The sequence below is a fragment of the Anastrepha ludens genome, chromosome 6, assembly GCF_028408465.1.
Source record: "Anastrepha ludens isolate Willacy chromosome 6, idAnaLude1.1, whole genome shotgun sequence".
NCBI classification, from domain to species: domain Eukaryota; kingdom Metazoa; phylum Arthropoda; class Insecta; order Diptera; family Tephritidae; genus Anastrepha; species Anastrepha ludens.
This window is the reverse complement of record NC_071502.1, coordinates 94,560,754-94,588,077: the sequence shown is the minus strand read 5'-3', so window position 1 is coordinate 94,588,077 and position 27,324 is coordinate 94,560,754. Positions and strand designations below refer to the sequence as shown.

Sequence of the window (27,324 nt, the reverse complement as noted above, 5' to 3'; positions counted from 1 at the left end):
AGAAAAACGTTTGCTCAACCCTTTTTTTATTTCATTAGTTTTATTGCATATTTTTTTTGTTTCTTTTTTACTTAATTTTTCAATTTCTGGCAATTTTTTTTATTTACTTGCTTTTAGTTAATTTTATTTTTAACCGAATTTTTAAATGTTTTTTATATAGACATATTTGTGTTTTTTATGTATATTTTTTAATTTACATAATTTTACTTTATTTTTTTCCTTTATTTTTAAGTTGTTTTATTTAATTATTAAATATTTATTTAAATTATATTCCCACATCATTTATCTTCACTTAATTTTTTTATTCCCGTATTTTACTTTATTTCACTTATTTTTATTTTATTTTATATTATTTTTTAAATATCTTTTCTATTTTTCATCTATTTTATAATTTACATAATTTTATTTCATTTTATTTTTTAATTTGTTTTTTAATTTTCTTTTATTATTTATATAAATAAATTTATTTAATTAATATCTCATATTCTACTTTATTTTACTTATTTTTATTTAATTTTATTTTATATTTTTTTTTTGTACTCTATATTTCTTTTTTATTTATTCTAGATTTTTTCATTTTACTTTTTTATTTACTTTATTGGTTTTTATTTCATATTTTAATTTTTTATTCTTTTATTAGTAATTTTAGTGTTATTTTATTAAATTCTGTTTTAAATATTTTTTATTTATTTTACAGGTTTTTATTAAATTTTTTTAGTTTTTTAATTTTATTATTTTATTTATTTTACTTATTTTTATTTAATTCCATTTTATATTATTTTTTATTTATGTAATTTTTTTGTATTCTATATATCTTTTTTATTTTTTCTATTTTTTTATTTTAATTTTATTTCATTTAATTCTGTTTTATTTAATTACTATTTACTTTATTGGTTTTATTTAATTCTTTAATTTTTTATTTTAATATTTTTTAATTTTTTTTTTAATTTTATTTTATTAAATTCTGTTTTACATATTTTTTATTTATTTTACAGGTTTTTATTCAATTTTTCTAGTTTTTTTATTTTGTTATGTACTTCTTTTATTTATTATTTTTTTCTTTTGTTTTTAATGTTTTGCATTTCTACTTAATTTTACTTTACTCTATTTTTTATTTATTTTCTTACTTTGTTTTATTTTATTGGACTTATTTTTCATTTTATTATACTTCATTTTATTGTTTTTTTTTACATTTTTTTGTTTTGTTTTCACTTTTTCTTCTTCTGTTGTTGTATTTTATTTTACTTTACTTTTTTAGTTTAATTAAACACTAAAGATTTAATTTAATTTTGTTTTATTTACTTAGTTATATTGTGCTTCCTTTATTTATTTCATTTGATTCATTTTCGCTAAGTGTATACAAGTAACCACTTTAGACACACTAGAATCGAAAAGTAAATTTCCGTATAACAAATAAACTGTGTGCTCACACACTTTCGAACTCTCCTCACTTTTCCATTTTCAGTCTACGGTTAAGTTTCTATCAAAACGACGTTTTTCCAAATATATGTACATATGTATGTGTCTCACGCTCCAAAAGCAACACTCATCACCTTCCAAACCTCTTTCCATTGTTTTGTCGCTACAAACAACGAACCGCACCCATTCACTCTCATTGTCATCGCCCACGACATAACCCATACTCAATCGGCCAACCGACCAACCCCAGCCATTCCAATGTTGTGCTCCCTATCAGAAATTATTTACCGGTTGTTTGCCGTTTGCCGGTAGCAACGCGCTCAGCGCTTAAAGTCTCCCGCATTTTGATTGCCGGCTGCTGCTGCGCGCTCTGCTCGGCGTATTTAAGCGTTGAGCGCACCACCCAACCTTCGTAGTCTGTTCAGAAACACTCGTAGGTTCAGCTGTGCAGTAGCAAGAGGCTTCAGAGGATTCGGTTAATGTGCGTTTCTTCTCAAAAAACTTTCTTCATTTCCATTTGATAAAAAAGTTTAAAATTAATTTATTATTTAAAAATTTTTTACGGTTTTTTTAGTTTAAAAAGAAATTTTAAAGCAAATTAAGTGAACGTTTTTCGAAAGTTTGGATTTAAGGTAAGAATGCAGAGTAAACTTGAAACAAGAAACTAAAAAAGCTCATATTTGCTGGAGTGATGAGTTGACTGGAAGGGTTTAGTAACAGTAAAAAGCACAAGAGTTCTAAATATAACTTTTATTTTTAAATTTAAATACAAATAAATTTTAAAAAGTGCTTAATGATGTAATATTACAATGAAAGAAATTTATTTTTTGCAAGTTTATTTTTAAATTTTCGAAATCGAGAAAGTGTTCGAAGGCAAATAAAATTGAAAATTAACTTTTCAAAAAAACAACTTGAAACAATAAAAGGAGAGGAACTCATTGTGAGTGAGTGTATGTGTGCATGTGTGGATGTGCACTCATTTGAAATTGATGTCAATTCGAAATGTATAAAAAGCTTACACCAACCATACGTGGACAAAAAAAGTGATTGTGCAAATTGTAATTGTAATTTCGATACTCGTAATCAAGCGATTCTAATCAAGCGATCCATTGTCAAAAGAAGAAGAAAATTATATTCGCCTAAGGTAGAAAAGGTAGCTAGATTCAAAATCGTCGCACGCATTTTTGTGCAGTGGGCGCGTGAACGTGAAACGAGTGCAATCGCAAAACTGTTTCAGGGACAAAACGAGTAAGTTCGAATTTTTTTAGAAATCATAAATAAAATGCAGATTTGAGTAAGTTTCTATTGAAAAAATGGAGCAGCGAAATTTGTGTTTTATAAGATTAAATTTTGTTTTTAGCAAAAACCCGTGCTAATTATTATTTAAAGAAGATTGGTTTACTATCACTTAAACGAGCTTTTATACAAAATTAGTGATTATACAATAAGCGATATGAAATCACCATCTGAAAATAAAGTGGTTTATGATTGACAGGCATTCGACGCAAAACTGATAAATGCAGTTATTTATAATTAAATTTTAAAGAATGCACATAGATAGCTAAATATTGACCTATCGAAATTAAAAAAAAAAATTTTTTAGTTAAAATTTTTTAAAAGTTAATCTATAATTTTAATTATATTTTAATAAATAAATGACAAAATAATAAATAAAAAAAAAATGTTTTAGAAATAATCTTTATTTTCACTAAGGAGTTTTAGATAATTTTCCTTTCATTGAATTCAGAGTGCTCTCTAAATATAAATTTAGCTGATTTCATGTAAGAAGTTAGGTTAGGTTAGGTGGCTGCCGTGGAAACTGTTGTTATTGTAACAACATAAAGCATTACCCAAAAATGTTTGAATAAACCTGCTAAAGTACAGTGGTTGTGCGGACATAAATCGGTGTCGTTCCGGTAAAGTAAAACCCACTGCCGAAAGAACGACGTATGTGAGCGCCCACTTACCCCGACTGGAAAGTTGAGATATTGCGTTGGGGAAAGCTTCAACTTCGCTCTTGCTTAGCCTGCCGGGTAAAAGTTGAAATTTGTCTGATAAAAGTCGAAATACTGCGTGCGAAATTAGCAAATCAGATCCACAGTTCTGCTAGACATTTGAAGAAGAACTCGTAGTTGCCCGAGCAAGACAATTACAAGGGTAATGTTCTACCAGTTCATCTCTGCAGCTGCTGCTAATGAGTCTGGCCAGGCCTTCTTTATTTTAAATTGTAAATAAAATATATTTCCACCTGTTATCTAATGAGAATGAATGTACATACCTTTCTTAGATTATCTTAGATACAAATGGATCTGTCGAAAAGGAAAGGCAAAATGTTGTATCATCTTTCATATAAAGTGGCCAAATATGACTATTGTTAAAGCTCGCATACAACACAAGCCGGTTCATAGGTCCGTCTCGATCGCACTTGTAGGACTCGATTCGTTAAAGCTACATTTACAAATGCCTATTGGCATCGGGATCCCTTTTTAGCTTTTAGACTAATGGCTTGATTTAACCACAAAATTTCTGTACGTCAAAACACGAGTAGAACAAAATAAAAACGTGCAACAGTGATCTCAGCTTCAAATAAGCACAGAAATGGTCAGAAGGTTTTACCGCTTAAGATACCTTAATGCAACTGGATTTTATACTGCATCTTTTGTTGGGATCGATTTCGACAGATTTCCAAACGACTATGGTGTGTTCGGTGCTCCGTGCATTTTCTTGTCCCACTGACACCGCAAAATATGCATATTTATACAATTTGAATTTTTAAAAACTGATTTCGAGTTCGTAATCAGCGACCCAAATGCCATTGAATATCAAGTTTCATAAAAATCAAGCAATTTTTTTTCTAAATCTATTCACGACATTGAGCACGCAATTTTCAAATTCAGCGATACGAAATTGCAGGTGCCTAGAAATGAAATTTGAAAAGGTCGACCCAAGAAGCACCAAGAGATTTGGTGGCTCCTAAAACACTCAGGCTATAAGGCCCATTGTATTTAAAGCTCTGTAAAGAGGGTAGATAGTCAAGGAGGGAAGGAAAAAAGTATCAGAGAAAGTGATAGGAAAGAATAGAGACAGAGATAGAGATAGTTAGTCCTGTGAGAATTTTCCAGATTCTTTGGCAAATCTGTAGATATCCTCCAGTTTTAGAGAACGAATATTACTTATTCTCATGACATCAGAACCCAAAACTCGTAGCCGTGCTCTAGCAAAGGCAGGACACTCACAGAGAAAGTTCACAGTGCTATACGCCTCCTCCAAGCACGACCGGCACATTGGGTCCTCAATGATTCCAATAATGGTCACATGCTGACCCCATGGGTTGTGTCCTGTAATGATACCGACCATCAACCGAACGTCTTTCCTTCCAAGTTTTAGTAGAAAGGTGTTCAGAAGTCACAGGACAATATTGCATTGACCTCGTCAGCATTCGGAGGCTTAACGGTGGTTTTTGTATCTAAAAGCCTTAACATAACTGACCGTTTTTTGGGTTTCCTCGTGAGTATAGCTACAAGTAGAAAGTTTGCCCGGCGGCGTAATTATGTAGATGTACGAGTATAAGCATTTACGGTTGCTATAGCCAAATGTGTTGATGCATGACTAGCATTCGGAAATGTAAAGTTTCGCAACACTGGGCATGAAAACACCATTTTCTACAATAGAAAAAGTTTTTTCTAATAGCGGTCGCCCCTCGGCAGGAAATAGCTAATCTGCGAGTGTATTTCTGCCATGAAAAAAGGTCCTCATAAAAAAAATGTTCCCATTCGGAGTGTGAGTTCATTTGTAAAAGGACAAAATAGAAAGATGAGCTCGACCAAACCCCCAGAAAGGGTGTTAGCGCCAATTATTTATATGATTACTTCTCCGGGTCTTTTTCGGATACAATAATTTCATGACTTATTAATCAACCATTGCAATTTTACTCAAATATCGATCTCATGAAAAGGATTCTGGCTGGAATTTCATATGAGGCGAACTTCCTTTTTTTTGGTTTATGGACATTACTAGACCATATAGAAGACGGATTCAGTCAGCCGAAAAGTCGGATAAATTTAGTTATATGAGGAAGTAAAGGGCAGATGTGAATGTCTAGGAAGCTCCGGCCTGGGGTTAGTGTCGATATCCTTGATACAAGGGGTAAAAAGTACCGTGTCCTTTACTGGGCCTCGTTGAATTTAGTAGAGCATAATGGCTCATTTATGAGTAGTAGTTTCGGGTCTGTAAAATATTTTTTATCTGGATTCATGCAAAAATGAAAATCTAAAGTAAAAAGCAGTACAGGCAGAGATTATCAAAATCTCCTAAGCATCTCACGTTCCGTATTTTGGGTAATATAATTTTATACATTTTTTTATTTTGTTGAAATTCATGTCGACATACCAACATACCAACATATTTATATATATACACATATTTGCCAATCCATAGCATGAAAAACTCAAAAAACTCAGAAATGTTCACATAGGTCCCGTCCACAATCAATTAATACGCCCATTAGCACTGTATTAGATTCAATCAATGCCGCCAACAACAACAATAACCACAAAACAGATGCCAAATTGTAATAAACAGCGCATACAAAATTAAGATTAGACAAAAAAACAAAAAAATAAATCGAAATAGTTTCAACAATGAATCGGTTCTTTGTACGTATGTGTGTGTGTGTGTGTGCGTGTGTAGCAATTTAAATTTAACAAAAAACCGCTAAAATAAAAATAAATTCAATTAAATGCATCAACAAACCAACGAGAGACGATGAGTAGACAAATTGAATTAGCAGCAATTTGCAATGCTAAATTGACTTTTATTGTGAAGTGATTTAAATTAAATTCATTTCTGTTTTTTATGCATATTTTTCTTTTGCGAAATCAGGCATATCTGGGTGCTTTGCGAACGCTTCTTTTGTGGTTCTTTTTGCTCACTTTTTTCTGTGTTATCTTGCAGCAATTGCAACTAAATTACATCGACTTTCGTATTCGAAACACAGCTGACATTTGCAATCGGAAATTTCGAAAATTCCACTGTTATGCGCACCCGAAATTTATAAAAAAAAAACAAAGAATAGGCAAAGTTACATGATGACTTACTGGGCGCATTGCCAGCAGAACATTGTTGTGCACTGCACGAAGTTAAGGGCGGAAATTGAGCAGAAAGTGGCTGGCTGTTATATGAAACAATAAATATGAGGGTTGATAGGGTGCTGGTCCACTTTCCACACTAGTCAATAACCCTAAAACCAAGTTAACTAACGGTTACCAAGTCTCTTATCTCAGCTTTTGTTAGTTATACTTTCCGAAAAAGGATTTTCAATTCCCGAAGTCCGATTTTACACATGCCGCTACGGGTGATTCACAGAAGAATAAGGCATCATTTCGCCCTCCTCTTCATTCTAACAGCATCAGGAGCCTCCATAATCGTTTCGAGTCCCACTACCGCTAAGGTGCACTTTGTCAATATTTTTACGAGGGTATAAGTCATTTGTGTACGTTGTATACCCTCGAGCCTCTTTTCCAATCTCAGAATTAAAGGCAAAGTATCTTGCTGTCCCTGAAAATGAAAGCCTCTCGCTCAATTAGAGGCTGTGCAGTGAGCATTTACAGAATTCAGTTTTTTACGCGAAACATTTCCATTAAATGGAGAATTTAATGGGGCTGACATATGCTCACTTATGTGGTATCACTATGAACAACCATCCGGTGAAGGTGAGCTACTCTGCAGCTCATATACAGCGGCAACTTACTCGCCGTAATAGAACGTAGACTAAAGTCAATTGTAAGCCCATCATTCGTGACAATTCTATTGATTTTGCATAATCCAGAGCGGATGCAGCGAAGTCATTGTATTTGCCTTGAAAGCCTGGTTGCCGGCCTTGTGTTGGTACAAAACGAAGTTGTATCCAAGATGATGTTTCGGTGCATCTGAACGAAGTAACGCATGATCCACACTTTGTGGACGTCTTAATATTTGAGCTAGACTTCAGCCGTTGTACGCATTCGACTTAACCGCGTTTTATTTGGAATCAAATGAAAGCGTTTCAGATTAATTTTTTTTTTTGGTCGGGACAGACTAGCCAGTACAACACTCAGTCAATATTAAGTCCATTGTACTGCACTCGGGTTTCCTTTTTAATTTTCTTTAAATTTACCCGACCTCCGAAGAAATCTGAGTAGGTCTTGTGGTACCAAAGAGCCAAGTCGCTTCTTAACACATCAGTGCCAAGGACTTCAAGCCTGATTCGAGCGGATGCCGGGCAGACGCTCAGAAAGTGGACTGCCATCTCAGCCTCCTCTCCACATGCTGATCAGAGTACACTGTCTGAGATGCTTATCTATTCCATGTGCTTCACCCACCCTTCTGCTTAATGGCAGGAGGATTTGCCGCAGTCGGTCGGACATGACAGGTAACATCAGTTTTGTCCATCTGCAGCCTCTCTCAGCCTGCCGGGCTCGCTTGTGGGTTAAAGTAACCCGTTTACTTACCGTGGCTTTAGTGGGATGGATGCAGAAATATTCTCAACTGGGTTTTTCCTTTAAGTCCGTCCGAGTCTGAACGAGATGGTGTCGCCTGCCTGCAATGTACTGCGTTGCTTCTGTCGCGCAAATGCATATAACAAAGGAACGGGAACTATTCGTCTGTCTTATTATTGTACTCTGGTGTCTTTTAGGCCTAGATAGCTACTATATTTCAAAGGTCACATTACTAATGCAGTGACTTATTGAACTTTACTTTCCTACAGGTAGCTATAATATCCTTGAGAAAAAGTACTGGCTTCAAAAGTGGTTGTGAAATGCCGCTGATCTCTTTACTAGATGATTGAGGCATTCCGTACGGAAATTTTTGGGTTGTCAGGTCATTGCCCAGCAGGCGTTAAATGCAAAGCTGATGACCTGCTTTACCTGATACTGCAATAAAAGTACCTGGCAATAAGTATTCCTGGTCCATGTATGTTCTTATGAACCTACAAATTGTAGCCAGGTTGGCGTGAGGAGCCTACCTATCGAGTGACTCTGCAACATCAACCGTGAATAAGTTCTCAACGCACAAGATTGCTAAACAGCGCGCAGTAGGCAGGATTTTCGCTTAACAACCGCGGTCCTTCCTCAATATTGCTTGATTGGCTCACACGCTGCCAGATAGAGCGTTCATTGAAATGATGTATACAGAAGTTGCCACGATGTGGACTAGGAGGAGACGGTACAATATCTTCTCCGCTATTATCCGGGCACAACGGCTCAATACACACTTTTTTAAGAAACTTGAGGATCTCAAGTTCATGAATATGAGGAACCTGAAATTGGAAATTTATTTGGTTTTGGGGAAAAAGGATACTAGTAACCTCTCTGCTGCATCCGTAAATATCTGTTGTCAGCAGTATGTCTGATTAGCTACCACCGCCCAACCTAATCTAGTCTTATTATGCAGTTCTAAAAGGGTTAGGTTTTATTAAAAGATTCGGTAATGCCTTCAAAACTAAATAGTCAAATGCATGAGGTGGGAGAAGTTTGTAAATATTTCGTACCATACTGAAAATTTTAAACTCGTTTTCGAAACTACATATTTTTCAACTTTTTGTGAATTTTGATTTAATTTTTTTTACGGAAATCTATGCATGTATATAAAATCGAAAAAAAATTTCAATTTTAACTACACTAGTTCAAGGTGGCGCAAAATTAATCACCCTATCGCAAGATTAATAGTTTTTGCAAAATGACATCGTACGTCAATCAATTTTTTCGATATATTACACAGTTTTTTAGACATTTTGTTTGTAAATTTTTAATTAAAAAAAGGAGAAAAGCTGTACAACCGCAATTTGCTTTCGTATTCCTTCGAAAAAATTATTAATTTTTGGCATATATAATAAAAAAATACATATTTAGTAAAAAAATAGTTCATTAAAAAACATAAGATGTTGGTAAAAACAACAACACTCGTAGCGACAGGCTAATCACCTACCCTGCCAGTAAGCAAAATATATTAACGAAACCAACGCAAGACTGAGTCTTGTCGAGGCCCTATGCCCCCGAGTGGAGTGAACAAGGAAAACACAAAACAAAAAAACTAATTAATAAATAAATTGAAGGTTCACTAAAAAATGCTTTTCAACATTTTGGTTTATTTTATTGTTCCATCAGAAATAATTTCTCCATTGTCTGTCCTCTAAAACGATGTATCACATCGTGGACGCTACGGTAAAAGCTCCTAACTTATTTTCGTAAAATTTTACAGTAGAGCGAAGCAACAACATTAGTCCTTTGATACTCGATTTATCGACCTAAAAAAAGTGATTTTTTTCGCTTAGTTTTTCCATTATTTTTGCGTTACATTTCTGTGTGAATGGTTTAAAACTGTTTTATGGTCGATCTTCAGCTCCTGGGCGATGCTACGACTACTAACATGCCGGTCTACTTCGATTATTTCTGTGATTTTATCGATATTATCGAGATTTTTTTGAACATCAAAAATGCCTAAACGGAATCGACGAAACCAAAATCGCACGTAATTAGCTGTTACAGTATCGGCACCATAAACACCATTCATCATTTCGGCCTTTATCAAAGAAAAACTGTAAAATGTACCGAATTTTCTCTTTGTTGATTTCCGGCGTTAACACCCTGTAACTCATAAATGAATAGAACAAATAAAGAATAGTAAACCAATTTGTTTAGTGTCAAATGTCACCTTGACAACGAGCATAAATTGTTTGATCTATATTTTACGAGATGTCGATCACACCCTTTATTTGATGTTTGGCCGAGAGTCTTGATGGTTTTTCACAAATGGAGGGACCTGCAGTTTTAAGCAGACTCCGAACGGCCGAGGTTTTTGTTTTTTTATGGAAAGCTTTTTCATGGCAGAAATACACTCGGAGGTGTGCCATTGCCAGTCGTGGAGCGCCTGTTAGAAAAACTTTCGAAATCTGTCGAAAAACTTCGAATCTGTGCACTTCCGAATGGTAGTCACAAACGAACCCATTCGACTACGGCGGCCATCATGCCCTCTTAAAAATGGATCATTCCCTCTTCAAAATTTACTTACTCCTTCCGCCGCCACAGTGGCCTAACCCCTTAAAGAATTTTGTTTATTGTCTTCGTATCTCAAACCGGTATCGTGGAATCGGCCATTTTTTAACTGAATTTTTAGTTTTACTCCAATAATTCTGCTTATTGCTGCCTCACTAGAACATCCCTCTTCCAATTTAGCCGCACATATTAAATGTTCTTTTTATTTTTTCTCATCTTTAGCAGTTACTTATTCAGTTGCTGATTTCCTTTAGTTTAATCTGCCAACAGCATTGATTAAACTCGTTTCTTTCAGTTCCTCAATACATTTTTATGTTCCCTTCTACATAATTTCGGCGTTGACCGCCAAACTACCTGCTTCTAGTCGCTCTGCCGTTTAACCGGTTTAAGCACTTACCGGCATTTTTTTTTTTCATTTTTTTTCATTTCTTTTATTTGTTTGCCGGCTACTTTTCGTTGCGCCAACACTTTACCGGCTTTTGGCTTAGACAGTTTTCTGCCTAGTCGCGCTTGGGGCTTGTTCAAGTCGTCATTTGCCCAAATGCATCCACTAGTTAGTATAACATGTTGCACAACTTAAACAATCGGTGGTCGCGTGTTGCAAGCAAATGCTACTTAAGCAACCACACCTCAAAACTCATGCCTGCCGCTCGTACGTACTGGCATTTGCTTCGCTTCTGCTTATGCACCCATCCGTTGCCGCCTCCTCGCCGCTTCGCATGCAGATTGATTTCGCTTGGCAATTTTTATCGGTTATTTTCTTTTACCATTCACCGCGTTGCATCGGATTTCATGTTTCAAATGGCAAAAAATTCAAAAAAAAAGAAAATTGATGCAAAAGCAATGAAGCAGAAGAAAGCGGCAACGCCCTAAATTCAACCGCAAATGCTAGACGAAGAGTTGTGTGCAGTGAAGAGCGTTTGGGGCATGGCAGGAGCGGTATGTGCATATGTATGCATGTATGTGTGTGTAATATGAGTAGCATGAGCGTATTTAACCGCTTTTGACGGCAATCGCTTGCGGACTTTCTATGACTTTTATTACGGTGTCAACGCATTCGCTACTAAACTCAGCAAAAAATAAGAAAGAAAAAAAAAAAACAAAAACAAAAATGTATTCCAGCAACTTTTCACACAAACTGTACTTGTTGCTACCCGTTAGTGCTACTGTAACAACGTCGTTGTAGTCAAGGCTTAAACATTCACTAATGCATTCATTTCCTCTTTGCGTTCTTGGTTCGCGGCGCCTCTTATGCATACGGATGTATGCGTGTGTGCATGTTGTGAGTAGCGTGGGCGGCGACTTGAGTGCCGGTTGGCTGCCACAGTCGATTCTTTGGCGCATCGAATTCACCCGATTTGGTCTGCCCGCTCGCATTCCAAGACGTATTAGGCGTATTTCCTCAATCCTCGATCGTTGCGTCGTTTCAATTAAACGCCCACCAGTACCGCGCACACTACTTTCCATATTTTCTTCATTGCAACTCTGTTGAACGCATTTATCCGCTATTGCACATTCGACGTCCTCTGCCGCCTATGACTTGGCAAAATGTTAATTAAACTCATTTAGTGAGTGAATGAAGCGCTTCAATTTCAATTCTTGCAAGAATACGAGGAGTGGCTGTTGTATAAGGCGACTGACGCTAGTAGGGAGGAAATACGCGTGCGGCGAATGCTAGCGACCGCCAGCTGCTTAGCGCGAAGCTTTCTCTTTCGAATGCAGTGCCTCTCGCTTCTGTAGACATATCAATATAGGCACAAGTTTCGTAAGCATTAGAGTTGTTATTTTTTTTTCACTAAAAATATGCTTACGTGGGCCAAAAAGGTGTCTAAAACTCTTAGAAGAGACTCGCAAAAATGTTTGCACTGAGGCATTAAAAGCCACTGAAAATTATTCAAAATTATTTAAAAGATTAATAATATGTCACTAATCACACTTGTCCCACTTATGAGCCTTAAATGAAGCCACCTTCAAGAAAAGGTAAACACTTAGAATGCGCAAATCTAACCTCAAAGCAAATTTTGATATTTTTTTCGATTTCATGAGATTTTGTGCACCATCACTGGGTAGCTATGGGTTTAGCTGTTAGGTAGGTAGGTAGGATGTAGTCACCGCTGAAGTCCGTGAAATAGTAATCGAGAAACAAGCAGAACTGTAAAAGAAGAAATCAGTTATGGGTTCTCCATCAAGACAATGCGCTGGCTTATTTCGAAATGCCTAACAAGGACCTTCTAGACAAGAAGAATATCGTAAAGTTAGACCCCTCACTTTAATCGCCACATCTTGAATTTCGTAAGATTAATTCTAATTTAAAATGAACAACGTTTGAGTTTATTGAAGCTGTGAGAGAGAGAAAGCGAGACTGGCAGCTGAATACTTCCGTTCAAGCTATGAGCGAGATACCAGGACTGAGAAAGAACTACTTCCAACACTGTTTCGAGCAATAGCATATCTGCATGGCATGCTGCGGGGAAAGAGAAGGGTGCATGTTTATTTTCATACGATAGTTGCTCCATAAGTTTTGGGATAGTCAATTCAAAATAAATATTTTTCATCAAAACTAACTTCAATTTATTTAAAAATATTGCCGCTCAGACAGTGCCTCGACATCACTCTGGTATGGGTTCCTGGGCACAGAAACGTAGAGCGTATCGAAAAGGCAAATGAGTTTGCTAGGCTAGAGTCCTACTTAAGCTGCTCGGTCGAAGCGGAACTAGCAGAAGTTGCCTTCAGCCGGATTAAGGTGTAACTAAAGCCTCATTACAGCATTGCTCGTAGACGATGGAAGAGATGGCCAACCTGTAACTGGTTCACGAAGACATGGCCTGAACTATAGCATATCAAAGATCTAAAAACTCTGAGGTTACGGACAACCCAATATCTCAAAACTTAGGAGAGTAGAAGTTAGAGGCGCAAGCGGCGAGGTTCAGCAGTTTATGCCGCAATTGTAGAAAAGTGGGTGAGAAGGAAACTCCTCTTCACAATCTTTGCAATTGCCACAGTTTATCAAGAGCAAGCTCATGAGCTCTTAACAAATCATTCTTCAACAACTTTGAAGAAGTTTTAGGCTTCGTGGCTATAGGAAATAGCACGCATGGAAACTCAAATTACCGAAACAAATATGGGTTGGAGTGTAAAAATCCCACTAGGTGCTAATTAAGTATCGCCCAGTCCAAAAGGCAGCCACTCAAACAATAATGAGCACAATAAACTTTTCTATTGGTTTTTATCAATTTTCGAGTCAAACAACTCCTGCCTTTATGGCTGAGAGTGAGTGAATAAACCTTTTTAGTGAACAAATGTTCATGTAGTATTGAATGTACAGGGTATTCGTTGAAAGAATTTGGAATGAAAAGCTCCATACTCCATGCCGCTTGCTGGAGAAGTGATGTCGATCACTGCGTTTTTAGTGCTGAAATGATCACAACGTTTGTTTCATAGACTTTACTTTTAACGTATTCTCACAAAAAAAATTCATAAGGGTAAGAACGGGCGACCAGGGTGGCCAGGATGTATTACCGCACCGGCTTATCAGTTTGTTAGCGAAGAAGTCCCGTAGTATCGCCGTTGTCTCTCTGGTCGTGTGCGACGTGGCGGCATCTTGATGAAGCCATGTGTGTGCACTGAAGGAAGAGTGTCCGTCCCCTTATTATTGACAAAAAATAATCGTTCAGCATGCGTCGATAAGAGACACCGTCCATCGAAATTGCGACTGTGAAGTGGCTGTTGATGCTTTATTAGTGAGTTTTGTCCTTTCGATGATCAACAACGGCAATTTTGCTATTTACACTTGCGTTTATATGAAAATGGGCTTCATCACTCCAAAAGATAGTGTTGAAATCGCTCCAACATTCTCTTGCAGAAATGCAAATTGTGAACCGAATTTTGAAGGACTGCAGTTCACACACAATATTTCTTGGAAATCCCAGAGCAGCCGCACTCTGGCGCATGTTCGGACGCGGATTATCGTGCAAACTTATATATTAACAACGAGTTCAACATTCTCATTTGCTCTCGATGTCAGGCTGGGCTCCGACCGTGGCTGTTTGCCACCGAACGCCCATAAACGAATCAAATCTTCACTGCGAGCATCACGTAAACCTCGAATATTGTAACGTGAAGAAAATTTACGACGGGCAGTTGCACACGAATCAGTGGCCTTGAAAACAAAATGCTTTACAACGTCAGCTTCGTTACTTATTAGCCACACTTTGTATGCGAATTTGTGTGTGCACCATAAACTGGTCTGCTGTTAACCTCGAAAATTGCCATCCTCATACAAAAATTTGCTCTTTTTAATGGATTTTTTAGAGCGCGAAATTCGTAAGTACTCATTAATAAATAAACTGCAGTAAGTAGCAGTTCGCAAAATTTTATACCTTTTGTTAGCTAAAAATCATATTTAATCATTCTACCCCATTTCATGACTTCCCTTGACTTTGCCCTTGAAATGACAAGTTTTAGCGCAGAACCGATTCTCATTGCTTGCAGTCGTTTGGGTGTCTGTGCCTCCGCTGTTCGTAATTCGTATGCAAATTAATGTAAATAAAGTACAGAATTTTTATAGAATTTATGCTTGTCCCCAAGATAGGCTGCGTTACTCTGTTAAGTAATTATTATTGCAGACGCGCGTAGGCGCTAGTTTTGTTGAGCGGAATGCCAAACTCGTTCGGTGAAAATAAAAGTAATCAACCGATTATTAAGGCAATGGGATAGGAAACTTCGAAAAAGACTGTCTGTATAAGGCAATAATATTTGCAAAAAACACAAGTAAAGAAGTAAGGAAGAGCCTGAATTTGGCGCACTCGAATAGATGCGGCATCATAGCCATGGCCATAGTCATATAAATCATAATTCGTAAACTTTTCCATTTCAAATTTGCTATTTAGTATTTTTTAGTGTGATTTTTGCTACTTAGTATTAGATGCGCAACTAAGTTCTCGCTGATTTTTTTATGAAAATACAACTTTATTCTGAAAAAATGGTTACAAGTGAATCATTGAAAGTATTGCACATCGCTGGCTACTACTTTTCCCCATCTTTCTGGTAGATCTTGTATACCGTCGCGGTAAAACTGTTCATCTTTTGAGGCTATCCACGGATTAAGTCATTTTTTGATGTCTTTATATGAATGGAACTGCTGGTCAGCTAGGCCATGTGAAATCGATCGGAACAGGTGATAATCGGACGGCGCAATATCTGGAGAATATGGCGGGTGGGGTAGGATTTCCCATTTCAGTGTTTCGAGGTAGGTTTTAACTGGCTTCGCAACGTGAGGCCGAGCGTTGTCATGCGGTAGAATCACTTTTTCATGCCTCTCCAAGTATTGCGGCCGATACCGATCCCCAGTGAGGGGTTCGCTTGGTTTTAACAGTTCATAATAAATAACACCAACTGAGTCCCACCAAATACATCGCATAACCTACGCAGCGTGAATATTCGGCAGAGGCGATGACGTAGACGCATGACCGGGTAGTCCCCATAACTTTCTTTTCTTTGAATTGCTGTAATGAATCCATTGGAGCAGTTATTCACAGGCGAAAAAGTTGAACGTCGTTTATTCGCCTGTGAACAACTGCTTCATCCCTTGGTTTTAACTCATAAGGAACCCAAGTCCCCTCTCGAATCTCTGAATCATTCCCAAAGCACGAAATCGCTTGAAAGTGAATTGGCATGTAACTCCTAATACTGATGCAAGCTCTTCATGCGTTTGACATGAATCCTCATTGAGCAATGCCTCCAATTCAGCGTCTGCGAAGGTTTTTGGTCTTCCTTCACGGGGACGGGACAGTCGTCAACATTAAAATAACCGTCTTTGAAGCGACGCAACCAATCTCGGCACGTTGTTTCACTTAAAGCAGCATCTCCATAAACTTTTTGTAGCTTTCGATGCGCTTCAGCCGTCGTTTTTTTGGAATAAAAGAGGAAAATCAACACTTCCCGCAAATGACGATTATTCGGCACAAAATCCGACATTATCACATTAGAATCGACTAGCACACACTGCTGGCGGCATCTATTGACGAACAGCGGGAATTTAGTTGCGCACCGAATATTTCTATTTGGGGTGTACTTGAAGTGTATCAAACCTTTTTGCAAAATTCGATTTTTTGCAAATTGGTTCCTAATCAAACTTTTGAGTCATCTATTTTCAGGGATTTATTTGTGAAATGTGAAATCAACTTCTTCTTCTTCTTCTTCTTCTTGATTGGCGCGATAACCGCTTACGCAATTTTGGTCGAGTTTAACAAAGCGCGCCAGTCCTTTCTTTCTCGTACTAACCGGCGCCAGTTGGAAACACGAAGTGAAGCTAAGTCCTTCTCCACCTGATCTTTCCAACGCAGAGAAGGACTTCCTCTTCCTCTACTTCCATCAGCTGGTACCGCATCGAATACTTTCAGAGCCGGAACGTTTGTATAGATTCGGACGGCATGACGCAGCCAACGTAGCCGCTGGGTCTTTATTGGCTGTGCTATGTCTACGTCGTCGTAAAGCTCATCCAGCTCATCGTTCCATTGTCTGTGATATTCGCCGTTGCCAACGTGCAAAGGTATAAAAATCTTACGCAGAATCTTTCACTCAGACACTCCAAGGGGCGCCTCATCGGATGGTGTCATCGTCCACGCATCTGCGCCATACGTTACTCGTAGAACGGGTATGATGAGAGCCTTGTAGAGTGTTCGTTTTGTTCGTCGAGTGAGGTATTTACTACTCTTGGAATTTCAAAGGCTGAAATTGTTATCGGTGTTAATGCGGGTTCCTAAATAAACGAAGTCTTTTACAACCTCGAAATCCTAACTGCCAATAGTGACGTGAGTGCCGATACGTGAGTGCGCCAACTGTTTGTTTGCTGACAGGAGGCACTTCGTTTTGTCCTCGTTCACCACCAAACCCATTCGCGTTGCTTCTTTATTCAGTTTGGAGAAGGCAGAACTAACAGCGGGTTTGTTAAAGCCGATAAGCCGATAAGCCGATTAAGTTCTGCGGCTCGCACGCCATTTTCCACCATCAGATTAAACAAATCACTAGACAGCGAGTCACTCTGTCTGAAACCTCGTTTGGTATTAAACGGCTCAGAGAGGTCCTTCCCAATTCTAACGACGCTGCTGGTATTGAGCAACGTCTTTTTGCATAGCCGTATTAGTTTTGCGGATATACAAAATTCAGTGAAATCAACTACTCATCGAAATGGTGATTCAATATCTAATAAACTCATTCCTGAGTGATTTGTGTTAGCGCAATTTTGATGAAGTGACATATCACCGATATTACGAGCTTGAATTTCAATTGCTAAAAGGTGGTCGAGAGGTGTTTCCTTTTGTTTGCAGAGTGCAGTAAATATTGTAATTTAATCGTACTAATGTTCTACAATATTCTGGCTCATAGACACAAATAAATTGGTACATAAAAGTAACGCCAACACTACACTTTTATCTACATTCTATTAACATTATTTTGTTATCTCCATCTTAGTTACTATTTGTTGTTTTCAATAATAGTATGCCATAAGTGCTCTTATCTACAAATGTGCTTATGGGTGCTCGTAAATATTCATGCGTATTTATGCGGGCTGATATCTGACTTAGTGCACGCGCTCTAGCCATTGTAAAAGTCGGCAGATTATCAAGAGGGTGAGTGACTCCTATAGGCGGCAGAACTCAAATAGATTTCACGAGATCTCACCCAAATAGAAAAATGGCACTGTGGAAAACTACGGAAGAGTAAGACGCTGGACTGGAATCTACAAAAGTGGTTTTTCTAATTATTTATTTATTAATTTTTTTTCTTATTCTCTCCGCTCGCAAGCATAGGGTCTCAACAAGACTCTTCCATCGTACACGGCCCGCGGCTGTTATTTTTGGCGTCGTCCCATGTGATGTCGGCATCTGCTAGCTCGTGCAAGATCGACCTGCTCCAAGTATCTTTGGCCGACCGCGACCTCTGCTCAATTGAGGGTTCCAGTTCAGTGGCATCCTCGTTAGGCTATCTCGTGGTTTTCTAAGCGTGTAACCTATCCATCACCCCTTTTTACATGTGATTTGTCATAGGATGGGCGCCTCATTCCTTAATCTCCGTCGTTACTGCTGGTGTTCGTCCGGAATATTATACAAATGTTGCGGATGCATTTGTTGGCGAAAGATTGTAGCCTCTGTGTGATTATGTTAGAGACCAGCCATGTTTCACTTCCGTACAACAACACACACTTTACCATATACTGACAATGAGCTGAATATTGCAAATTTAGAGACGCCGCCGTTGCTCTGCCTGCAGTTGGCATCTTCATCTGCTCCGCCGTTTGTCGTGATAGTGCAGCAGTGGTAGTAGAAGCTGTTGACAAATTCCACCGAGCCCCCGTCAGCCATTATATTTCTTGCTTATAATTACTTGGTACTATTTTCCGAAGAATAATTTGTTAGAGCATTTTAATCCTCCAGAAACTTTCCTAATTTGTTTTTTTATCAGTTTCTTGAAGTGAAGGTCAAAATTACCCTCTCAGATGGAGCTACTGGGTTAAAATGTTCTACGAAAATATTTTCCGTGAAATTTTTCCGACAAAAACAATTCGAGCTAACTTTTGCAAACCTTTCGAGTGTTTTATTACTGAATAAGCATTTTTTTTTTTTTTGTGTCGGGATAGACTGGCAAGTACAGCACTCTGACACTATTGAGTCTATTGTACTGCGCTCGGATTCCCTGTCAGTGAATAGGTATACTTTAAGAAAATATTCACAAGAAAATATTAACCAGCCGAGTTTGAGTTGCTGAGTCCGAGTTTGAGTTGCCACAATACACAAGTAATACTTTCCCAGGGCCATTCAAAGTTCGTACACAACTCCTCCCATATTCCTCTAAAAGAAATTTAGATCAAAGGGATTGCGCAAAGAGTCTTTAAAGACTTGTGTTGAGAGTAGAAGAGCGGAAAACTGAGAGCTAATCATTAATCACTCAATGATTTAGAGCCTGCAGCCAAAGTGTTCAAGATGTCTTTACTAACTACACTCGATTCTGGCCAGCTTGAGCCGAAATCGCAAACAGTTATAAAAATGTATTTTATGAATAATTTTCAGGGCAATATCTCAAAATGAGCTGCGCCTAAAGTATCTGCTTCACCAGTTAAACCTCACGTTTTTTGATATGAAGTTTGAGGTTATGATATAATGTGCCAAGTGGACCACTTTTGGTAAGCAGAGCTGGTGCTGTGGGATGAACCAAACGTAATGTTACGGGCTCATTAAATTCACTTGTCAGTAAACACAATTTAAAAACCCATAAAACAGTTACTGTAAAGCAAAGCTCCTTACGCACCCGCCAGCTGTCATTAGCCTAGTAAATTGTAAATAAGTGGCGACGATTTTATATAATTAATGCCTTTTTTTATTTGAATTTATTAACTCGTAATTCCAGTATTATTTGTCACTCTGGCAGTAGCGGAAACAATAGATTTTTTATATCAATTGAATTTATTTACCTCACAAATTTTGTTAAAACTGAATTTTTCTTTTTCGTCTATCCATCACAGTTACTACAATCAATCAACAAAACAAATAAATAATGGCCGATGAAGCACAAGCACCACCACCAGCCGAGGAAGCGCCACCAGCCGAGGGTGTCGAGGGTGTCGAGGGCGCGCCCGCCGATGCGGCACCAGCTGAACCCATTAAACACTCCTACACCCTCTTCTACTTCAATGTGAAAGCATTGGCTGAGCCGCTACGTTACTTATTTGCATACGGCGGCATTGAGTATGAGGATGTGCGTGTCACGCGTGACGAGTGGCCGGCACTCAAGCCGAGTAAGTATGCGTTAATTTCCTTTTCTACAACTCAATCCATCTATCTATTTGTCTCACTCACTTACACTCTCCCTCTCACCCTCTATTTTTCTTTGCCGCCGACAGCAATGCCCATGGGTCAAATGCCTGTACTCGAGGTGGATGGCAAACGTGTACATCAGAGCATTTCGATGGCCCGCTTTTTGGCTCGTACTGTGGGCCTGAACGGCGCCACTGCGTGGGAGGATCTACAAATTGATATTGTTGTTGATACCATCAACGATTTCCGTCTAAGTAGCGAACAATGTGTGCGCTTGCATGTTGCATGTTGTTTTGATTAATTTTTATTTTAATCTATAGAAATTGCAGTCGTCTCCTACGAACCGGAGGATGACATCAAAGAGAAGAAACTCGTAACACTCAATACCGAAGTCATTCCGTTCTATTTAGAGAAATTGGAACAGACTGTTAAGGATAACGAAGGACATTTCGCTTTGGGAAAGGTGAGTAAGCGGTTATTAATTGAATATAAAGGAAAACGAATTAATTCAACAATTTTTGGCAAGAAATATGTTCTGGGGACATCGTGAAGTAAACAAATTTTACTTACTTACTTAGCTGGCAACTACAACCGACGGTCCGTCTTGACCGCTACCAAAATGTTATGCCAATCGCCTCTGCGCGCGTTGACCCCAGTTAGAAACTCCATGGGCAGTCAGGGCGTCGTCGACTTGGTCTTTCTAACGTAGATGTGGACGTCCTTTTTTGCGAGTTCCACCGGTGCATTTCGAAATGAGCACGCAAATCAGAGCATAGATCTTGCGAAGAATTCTTCTCTCGAAAGCTCCTAGTACCCGTTTATCGGTGGTCGGTCTATGACTCAGCGTCATATGGTAAGACCGGGAGGTTGAGTGAATGATAGAGCTTTTTTTTGTGCATCGAGAAGGGCCTCTGCATTTCAGTTACCTACCCAGCCCAGAATAGCACTTGTTGGCAAGAGTTGTTCTACGCTGAATTGGTGTTGATGCTGGATACTAGGTAGATGAAGTCCTTAACTACGCCGAACTCGTAATTGTCAATCGCAACCTGCGTAGACTTTTTGGTTGTTGACATGAGGTTCTCTGTCTTGCCTTCGTTTACCGCAAGACCCACTCGATGGGATTCATTTTCAAGACTGGAGAAAAATTTGTAATTGGTACTAAGCCTGGTTACTTAGGCAATTTGAGAGAAATTTAACAAAGCTTGTCAGTAGTTGCTGTTGTGACAGCCTGAAATATTCACTATAAATTTGCTGAAATGCTGCTAGTAACAATTCTTGGCCTGATATAAATTTAGGTTATTACGGTAATGTGGGCCCGATTGTCATGAGAACGAAAGCACAAAATTAGTTCGTTTTTCTGATAAAAGGCATCAGACTTCGATTTTCTCTGCCAACAGCAGCGTATCATTGATTGTTTAAAGATCAAAACGCATGGGATTGATGGCAAAAGCAAACAATTTTTTGAACTCTAGTTATTATGGCTCTAATGAGCACGTCTCTGTGATGTCTCATGTGTGATTTGCAGCTCCTTCAAGCCTTTGAATCAAGAACGGTGAAAGAAAAATATAGAAAGAAATATAGAAACATATAAAAATCGCATTGTGGAGCTGGAAACTTATGGATTGACACTCCTCAGGCTTAACTTCATTAGGTTAACCAAACCCAGTCTTACCTAAAGAGAAAGAAAAAGAGTGGGACGAGAGCCGTTGCAGAATTGTCTCAGTGATTTGTTAAGCTAGTGGCTAGACAATTGGGGCAACATTTCTATTCTTTTAAGCAATCGGTTCTATCAACCATAATCGAATGTTAATATGTGGCATATAACCCAACAATTGGAGTAACCTGGGTGCAGTGCCAATTACTCGATGTGTTCAAAAAATTTGTATGGTGGCTGTCGCTCTTGTATAATTCGAGTAACCTGGGTGCAGTGCCACTTACTCGATGTGTTCAAAAAAATTGTATGGTGGCTGTCGCTCTTGTATAATTGGAGTAACTTGGGTGCAGTGCCAATTACTCGATGTGTTCAAAAAAATTGTATGGTGGCTGTCACTCTTGTACGAGTACAGGATCACACAAGTCTTCGGGTATATTTTTATCATAAAAGTAAATCAAGGCTCATAGCACAAATTAGATGCGAAGGTCGACCTAAACCTATTATTTTCTCTTATGCATCTAAAATCATGTGCCGCAGAAGTAACTGGCAGTCAAATGGCATCACATTGATCCAGTCTGAGTGCATAATTTTTACCCAACCGGCTTGATTTTATTTTCTTTCAAATGGAGGGGGAACTCCAGTTTTGCGCATACTCCGAACGGCAGATGGTTTTTTATGAGGACCTTCTTCATGGCAGAAATACACGCGGAGGTTTGCCATTATCTGCCAAGGAGCGACCGCCATTAGAAACAAAATTTTCTATCATTTGGTGTTTCATGCCCAAGACTTAAAACCTGCGCACTTCCAAATGGTAGGCACATTCGGCTATGACTTGACTTGACTTTACATGGCTTGTATCTTGTCCTTCTCTACTGAGAACTCGAATAAACGAGCCAGATGTTGCCATTACGATTCGGGCACTAGTGGACGAAAATACTTGAAATATCTGTTTAAAAATATCAGCGGTTCTTCTTTAATTTATTAATTTAATACTCGTACCTTTACGCACTCGCTCCATAACAATTTCTCATTTCTCCCCTTTCTTTCCGTCTTCCCCTTCAGCTAACATGGGCCGATGTCTACTTCGCCGGTATCATCGACTACATGAACTACATGGTGAAGCGTGATCTCTTGGAGCAATACCCAGCGCTAAAGGCTGTCGTTGATGAAGTCAACGCATTGGAATCCATCAAAGCCTGGATCGAAAAGAGACCCGTGACTGAAGTTTAAGCAAAAAAAAAACAACACCAACAAAAAACAAAAACAAAGTATGAAGCTGCTGGTTAACAGAACAAAAACAAATTAATTAACAACTTGGAAACAGCTGAAAGAAATGTTACTTCCAAAGCGAAGCGAACAGCAGAGGAGTAGTAGAGGAGGAGGAAAAAATTACAAAAAAAAAATATAAATAAATAAATAAAACATTTACAAGCTACTATTCTAAACATCACATATACATATAAATAATATTTGGATGAAAGCCAAGCTTTTGCAACACATACACACATATACATTTTTACGGATTTTCATGATAGGCAACAACAATAACATTTAATAAAAACAACTTGAAAAAAACAATATTGATCAACATGACACTTTGTTCCTTTTTTGTGTATTTTTTGTAACGGTAATTAACCAATTATGGACTAATATAATGAAAACAAAAACAAAAACAAAATATTAATGGAATAATGGAATGAAATAATATTTGTTTTAATGTATTAAATAACCTAATAAATATACTAAAATTATTAATCAATATGCATACGGAATGGGCAAGCAATTATTAGGGGGGATACGAAAATATTAATTTTTTCTGCGCAAAAGTTAATATATTTTATTCATAATTTTTATTGACCAAATATTCAGTTTTGATCGGTGAAACAGTCTTTTTTTTTAGTTTGTGATACTATTTAAAATATTAAATGTTTGATATTTAAACTTTTGAATTTTTTAAATTTTATTTTTTGTATTTGAAATTTAAATATTTAGTATTAAACATTAGGATTAAAAATTTAATATTAGAATTAAAAATTTAAATATTCATTTTAATATTAAATATTTAAATTTTTATTATTTAATATCAAATACAAATTTTTAATTTGAACATTTAATATTAAATATTTAAAATTTTTAGTATATTTTTTCGGTTTTTATTGATTTTTTAATATTTTTCTTCAATTAAATTTAAAAAAAAGTTCGCTCTAACTAAACCTAATTATCTCTAAAAAGTTTCACGCATCTTTTCAACGCTTTTTAAAATGTTTAAATAATTTTTTATTAATTTTAAACGTATTAATGGTTTGTTAATTTAAAATTTTATATGTATGTATGTGCATATGTGTATACATATATATGAAATAACATTTTTTAAACATTTTATTACTTTTTTTTAATAACATTAAGTAAAAATTTTGTTCGAAATTTAAATTAAATAAAATTATATTAAATTTAATTCTATGAAATTTCGTACAATTTTAGCTTTTTTTCTGCTTTACAAAATTTTTAATTTAAATTTTTTTCGAAACTTAAATTAACTTTAATTTATCTATTTACACTGTTTTTGTTTTTTATACAATTTTTAATTTAAATTTTTTTTGAAACTTAAATTTTTAAAACTTTAATTTGCCTCTTTACATATAAAATTTCATAAATTTTTAGCTTGGTTTTTGTTTTTGTTCTTTATACAATTTTTCATTTAAATTTTTTTTTTTGAAACTTAAATTTTTAAAATTTTAATTTACCTCTTTACATATAAGATTTCATAAATGTTTAGCCTTTTTTTTTGTTTTTGGCTATCATTTTTTTTCATTTTTATAAATAAAAAATATATTTTTACCATTTGGTATTTTGATATGTTAGAAAAGTCCTTTCATTTATCTCGTATTTTGTTTGTGTCATTTTGACTCTTTATAACCTTAAAAGTCTAGTTTTCTATTTAAACCATTAATATATTACTATCTTCCCGAATATTTCATTTTATTTATGCTAGTTTTAATAAAAAACACTAAATTACTAAAATAAACATTACTAAAAATTTTTTTATTAAAAAACCTAAACTAAAATTCTTTTAATCACAATATTTTTCATTTTTATTTTTATTAACTATTAATAGACAGCTAAAAATTTGGGATGCCTGGTAATAGCTTAACGGTGGGCAAATGTTCAAGTAATAAGCCCTAAAATATATTTTTTATAAAAAAGTAAAATTTTTAATATTTTTTCACTCACATTAAAGAAACGACTAAGTTTTTATAACAGTAATTACATTTAGGCTAATTAAAGTTTAATCATTTATAAAATAATTCTCTTTGCATTCATTTCTCTGGGCACTACGCGGAATGGGGTCACAATAATATTAAATAAAAAAATTGCTTTTAGTGCTTAGTAATTTTTAGTTGATTAGTTTTCTATAAAAAAACAAATAAAATTTAAAAGTTTATTATAAGCGATAAGCTCCACAACTAAAAGATAAAAAATATGATATAAGTTCACATACATACATAAATATGTACGTATACGCCCACTTATGTGTGCTTGTATGGGCACAAGCTCGTATTAACATCTCCTTATGGGTTAAATAAATACATACATACATACATTTTTATAAAAACGTATAAAATGTTTAATAGAAATGTGTGTTTGCCTGTAACTGGTTTGTTGTATTTTTTTCTATGTTTATGATTACCAACAAACAATTTAAATTGTACTCTAATTTTAGACTAACAATACAAATTTCAGCAAAAATTAACAAAAAAAAAAACAAATAATAAGTGAGGTCAAAAACAAAACCCAACCGACCTGCACAAAAAAAAATTTAAGGAAAATTTTTAAATAGGCAAAAATTTTCTTAAAACACGAAAAACAGCTCAACATTGCCACTCTCAATGAAACACCCATTATAAAAAAAAAATTACAAAAAACCAACTCATGAAACACTCACCAACCAACAACAACAAAAAAAAATATGGCAAAAAGAACAAAATCGCTAAATTGGTACACTTTTGTGAACAACAGTAAACTGCAACAACAACAACAAGGTGTACACTGGACAAGCTACCAAAAAAAGAGTAAAACCACTTGAACAACAAATTTAAAATAATAACGGGGTACCACATACTTAGCTATGTACAAACCACAAAAACAAATTTGCTGACACCAAAAAGCGCATAACAACAACAAACACGTAATAATAAACTCTGCTAATCCAACAAACGAAAGGAAGCAGCAAAAATACAAAATAACTTCAAACTTGAAAAACCAACTTCGAGAAATTCGTGGTTTCTTTAAAGATTAAAAAAAAGCATGTTAAATATATTGAAAAATTACTTTAATTTTTGAAAAACATCACTTTTTAACATGTAACCAATTTTCTTTGATTGTACTTTTATGCCTAAACAACGAAAGCAACAATAAAGAAAACATACAGAGGATAATAGTATTTTTTTCTTAACTCATTCACTTGTTTGTTTGTTAACAGTAATAGTAGCCCCGCCAGTGTCGGGCATATCACCGGCCGTCTTCGTCTAGCTCATCTAAGGGTAGGCCCAGGAAACATGCTGTTTCGACGGGTTGGGTCCAGAGGGAGAGGGGGGTTAGATGAGTCTGATTAAGGGGCATGTGAAGAGGTGGTTAGTGTCGTGCGGGGTACCTTCACATGCCGGACATGTGTTTGGTATGTCGGGGTCAATTCTGGATAAGTAGGAGTTTAACCTGCTACAATATCCAGAACGTAATTGTGCCAATGTTACACGAGTCTCACGGGGAAGCTGGAGCACTTCATCTGCAATGGGTGGTGGTTGGACTCCGATTACGGCATTCACGGGACGGGAGTTCATGAAGGTGGTAACGGACTCCCGGTGAATGTCGTTTATTGACTGTCTGAATACTGTCCGGTCCAGTAGGTCTCGGTCAGTTTTGTCCTGGAGTTCGTCAGCGTAGTCGAGGAGGTGTCTCCTGACGTGCCTGGGAGGCGGCTCAGGCTCAAGCAGGTGTCTGCAGGGGTGAAACCTGCGGTAACACCCCAGCAGGAACTGCTTGCTGAGCAGTTTGTTGTGCTCCGCGACTGGGAGCATTTGTGCCTCGTTGTGCAGGTGTTGTATGGGTGACATCAGGAGGCACCCGGTCGCTGTCCGAATGGCGGTATTCTGACATGTCTGAAGCTTTATCCACTGCGAATCACTAGTGCCAGGCGACCAGACAGGCGCAGCATAGTTTAGAACCGGCCAACAAATTGCCTTAAATGTCGACAGCAACAGTTCTTTGTCCTTGCCCCAAGTGCTGCCGGCCAGCGATTTGAGGACCTTGTTGCGATTTTGGACTTTAGTGGCAATTGCGGTTGTGTGCGCAGAGAAGGAGAGCAAACTGTCGAAGGTTTTGGGGTTGTTTACCGTCGGAATTGGTGTGT

General features: G+C 36.8%; 1 protein-coding gene across 2 annotated transcripts; it reads left to right on the top strand.

Annotated features, from left to right (window-relative positions):
* The first annotated feature begins 1,793 nt into the window (after window positions 1–1,793).
* LOC128868698 (glutathione S-transferase S1) lies at window positions 1,794–25,956 on the top strand. 2 transcript variants are annotated; one of them, XM_054111099.1, is made up of 6 exons: window positions 1,794–1,900; window positions 1,994–2,051; window positions 19,972–20,244; window positions 20,350–20,517; window positions 20,584–20,726; window positions 22,980–25,956. In XM_054111099.1, the coding sequence occupies exons 3-6, from the start codon at window positions 20,004–20,006 to the stop codon at window positions 23,145–23,147; spliced, it is 720 nt and encodes a 239-aa protein (XP_053967074.1). In that variant the 5' UTR covers window positions 1,794–1,900; window positions 1,994–2,051; window positions 19,972–20,003; the 3' UTR covers window positions 23,148–25,956. The 2 variants fall into 2 exon arrangements, with proteins under 2 accessions (XP_053967074.1, XP_053967075.1); XM_054111100.1 differs by lacking the exons at window positions 1,794–1,900; window positions 1,994–2,051 and adding an exon at window positions 2,559–2,667.
* The last annotated feature ends 1,368 nt before the right edge of the window (window positions 25,957–27,324 follow it).

What these genes read in the sequence shown, in the direction of transcription:
- LOC128868698 (XM_054111099.1), top strand. Translation starts at nt 20,004, where the DNA reads ATGGCCGATGAAGCACAAGCACCACCACCAGCCGAGGAAGCGCCACCA. An exon ending in GTGGCCGGCACTCAAGCCGA is followed by an intron (nt 20,245 to 20,349) that starts GTAAGTATGCGT and finishes TGCCGCCGACAG; the next exon opens with CAATGCCCATGGGTCAAATG. An exon ending in CATCAACGATTTCCGTCTAA is followed by an intron (nt 20,518 to 20,583) that starts GTAGCGAACAAT and finishes TTTAATCTATAG; the next exon opens with AAATTGCAGTCGTCTCCTAC.